At 50.3% G+C, this 3,471-nt stretch overlaps 1 protein-coding gene across 1 annotated transcript; it reads right to left on the bottom strand.

Annotated features, from left to right (window-relative positions):
- Nucleotides 1,205–2,961, bottom strand: LOC8077896. The gene is made up of 2 exons (XM_021448004.1): nt 2,692–2,961; nt 1,205–2,589 (listed from the first exon to the last, which is right to left on the bottom strand). Exons 1-2 carry the CDS (start codon nt 2,718–2,720, stop codon nt 1,332–1,334), a joined length of 1,287 nt encoding a protein of 428 aa, XP_021303679.1. The 5' UTR covers nt 2,721–2,961; the 3' UTR covers nt 1,205–1,331.

The raw sequence follows: 3,471 nt of genomic DNA, 5'->3' as shown, positions 1-3,471 counted from the left end.
ATATAAGCAGCAGTTATCCTCTTGTATCCTGAAGTCATTATAACTTTGTTTCAATACACAACCCAAGCAGCAACCTTTGCCAAGCTGCCCTCTGGCAGCAAGAAATACCTGTATTCATGTCTATGAAACCAACAAGAGCAACCTTTGGTGCACCCCAACAAGAGCAACCTTAGGTGCAGGCCCGTCGGATGGGGGGTGCAGACAGTGCATAGGCCAGAGGCCCATGGCCTTGGGGGCCCATGAATATACCCATGTGTACTACATGATTCAGCACTTGCTTCCTATCCTAGGTGTATGATGGCATGATGCGAGTACATGACCCTTCCAATTCGTGGTTCCTGAACGTTGTGACTCTTTCAATTCGTGATCTCCTTTCCTTTGCGGCTTTGCGGTGACGACGTGCTCGGCGTCGGCGGCCTCGCTCGGAGAATCACGCTCGTGGAGACGTGGGCTCACAGTTTGACGGCGGCGTCGCGGCAGGTGTGACCTCGTCACCTCACCTCATCGGCGTGCTGCAGCCTTGCGGCCCTGCAGGTCAACCCAGCACGCACTCAGAAGGTTTAGGTTGGCACTGTGACTTCGTTTCCATTGATCTTCTCGTTTTCTTTTGATCCATGATCCTGCCCTGTCTCCTTCGGCCTCAACTGAATCCTACCTCTCGTCTTGTTAGTTGCATTGACTCTGAATCTTCGATCACTTATCCGTTTTTAGTTTAGTTCGTCAGTTCAGCATTCCGTGACTCCATGACACTGTAGCTAGCAGTAAGTAATTGCAGCTGCGAATTTACACTTCTAATTTAGTTATCAGTTGTAGGGATCTTATTTTCTAAAATTTAAATTCTAATTCAAATTCTAAATTTACCGTTCTTTTAGCTTCTTCGATGTAATGACATTTTCTTATGAATTAAATATATGCTAAAAGTTTTGTCTTATTAATAGTATTACATATTTCAGTCGTCATATTAAAACGTTTGATTGTCGGGCCTTTAGTGTCTTGCTTGCACAAGGGCCCTAAAAATTGTTGAGACGGCCCTGCTTAGGTGCACATACTCATCAGGCTTGTTCTTAGAGCAACAGACCTCAACCTTAGAGGCATTCCTAGGAAGCAGAGCTCTGGTATAGTTTCAGCTCAAGCCAAAAACATTGGCCACTGGCACTGATGTCAGTGGCTCAGTTCTAAAAGAAGACCATCACAACCCGGGTTCTTAGCCTCCCTTCAGAATCAATTTATGTGCTGACAGTGTCACTAAATAGAGTTATGACACCCAGTGTGAGTGAAAATGTTTGGTATAATAACTATATATACTAAAAATAGTTGGATTTTGTTGTTACTTATGCAGTTGAAAGACGAGGTACACCTGCAGTATAGAAACCTGCATAGGGATGACAGAAATGGTAGGAACCACTCCGACTGACGTTGAAAAGCTCCGTGAACTGCATGGAGTCAAGCTGGATTGCGAAGGCACCGCCGGTAGATGTGGATAGATGAATTGCATTGTTATCCTCATCGAACGCCAGTATCGTTGCTGACAAATTGCTGTCCACCATATTCATACGTGGTAGCGAAAGGAGGTTGTCCAGTTGAATAGTTTTCTCAAGAACCCATCCGACAACACCATCTGATGAGCTGCTGCCGCCCTTCCTCCTCCTCCCCCACAATTCCATGCTCAGCTCCGACAAGATTGCAAGCCCTAGCTCTCCATCCTGTGTCCTCACAACCTGGAAGAGCGATGTGTCAATGGCATGGAGGCTCTTTGGCGTCTGGATTACGCCCAGACTGTGCCTCTCCAGATCGTATTCAAGGATGCCGTTTGGAAACTGGAGAAATCCGCAGAGCGTATCGCCAACCAAGACATTTGGCAGGTTCCATACAGGCGATGGAATAATGGTTGAGATGGTGTTGCCCCATTTTCCGGTCTTTGATTCGTAGACGCACATGAACACACGTATACAGCAATTGTTTACGTCTGTGCGTATCAAGATGACCTTGAAGGGTCTCAAGCAGTGCTCATCGCCAACGCCATCGGCAGTGGCAGCAGTGGCGGCGGTGCTCAGCACCGTGCCACGGCAGCAGTGTGCCCCGTTGTCAGTGGTGAACTCCGGTGGATAGGGCACGGTGGCCTGGCAGCCGGTGACGGGATCCCACACGACGGCCTCGAGGCGTCTCCGGTTGATGAGGAGGGCGAGGCCGTGGCGGCAGCCGAGGAAGAAGAGGCGCTCGCCGGCAGCAGGCTGCCGCGGCAGGGAGAAGCGCTCGGGTGGTATGCAGTCAGGCGGCGCCAGCGTCGAGGCGAAGACGGGTCCGTGAGGGTCGCAGAAGAAGTAGCCGAGAAGCGGAGGAGGCGTCCGGTGGTGGTGCTGGCGAAAGCGCCGGAGGAAGAAAGGGTCCGCGACGAGGCGTCGCCAGCGTTTGCAGACGAGGGACGCGCGCGGGAGAGACGACGGCAGCGGTGGCAGGCGCAGGAGGATCTCGCAGAGGAGATCGTCGTTGTCCGGCAGCGGCACCGCCGGCACTGGCGCCGCTGGCGAGCACGGATTGGCGCATATCCGCGCGGCTGATGCCGGTGCACGTTTCGATCCGATGAAACACCTGAGAAGCATGACATGGCCAGAATTGTTGTTAGGACTTGGGACTACTAACAACTTCGTCCTGTTTTCTGAAACTCTGAATGGAGTTACATGGTATAAATACCTTGCAAAATCCCGGAACTTGAGCAGCATCGTTCTGGCGACGACGACGACGATCGCAACAGAGTCTCGTGTGGGATCGCAATTTGCAAGAGAAACGCTGAGGATCCGAGCCTCCGATCGAGGCTTACGGTTGCCTGTGTGGCGTCGCACGTCGATCGGGTGCGTGGGCCGGGGAAGGCTAAGCTAGCTGGAGCTGGAGGTAGACGAAGCCGCGTCGACGCGTCGTCGAGACTCCAGAAGTCCAGTGCGTTTTATGGACTGGACACGTGAGTTGGGGGCTGTGGCGGGCTGGCGGCTTCTTTTGTTGGGTCCAAGTCAGGGTCTGGTCCATTCAATTTTTAACAGTCAGCGATCAACTACAGTGATTCGTTTGTCTTTTTGTTTTGTCCTCGACGCGTGATACACGCACTACTCAATAGAATTTTACGAAGACTTTGAAAGTAAACCTCTAGCTTGATGGTTGGATTTATTCAACGCGGATTCGAAGCAGATAATGATTCAGTAATCACTAGTCCGTCAAAACAAGGATGCGAGCGAGCATGCTTACACCACCACACACGTGTGCACTCACTAGTTGTCAGGACTCGGGATTTGATTCCAACGGATCGGGTGGTTACTTACATGCATCCATATGTTCATCACCCTAACAAAAACATAAAATATGTGCTACTCGAGTTTTGTTTAGAAGAAAGCCATCTAAGTGCATATACATCGTCTTCACTAGATAAAATATTATTTACCCATAACATATGAAGGCCTTGTTTAGTTCCCAAAAAATTTC

The sequence above is a fragment of the Sorghum bicolor genome, chromosome 9 (assembly GCF_000003195.3).
Source record: "Sorghum bicolor cultivar BTx623 chromosome 9, Sorghum_bicolor_NCBIv3, whole genome shotgun sequence".
Lineage (NCBI taxonomy): Eukaryota > Viridiplantae > Streptophyta > Magnoliopsida > Poales > Poaceae > Sorghum > Sorghum bicolor.
The sequence above is the reverse complement of the archived record's forward strand: the minus strand, read 5'-3'. Positions and strand labels throughout refer to the sequence as shown.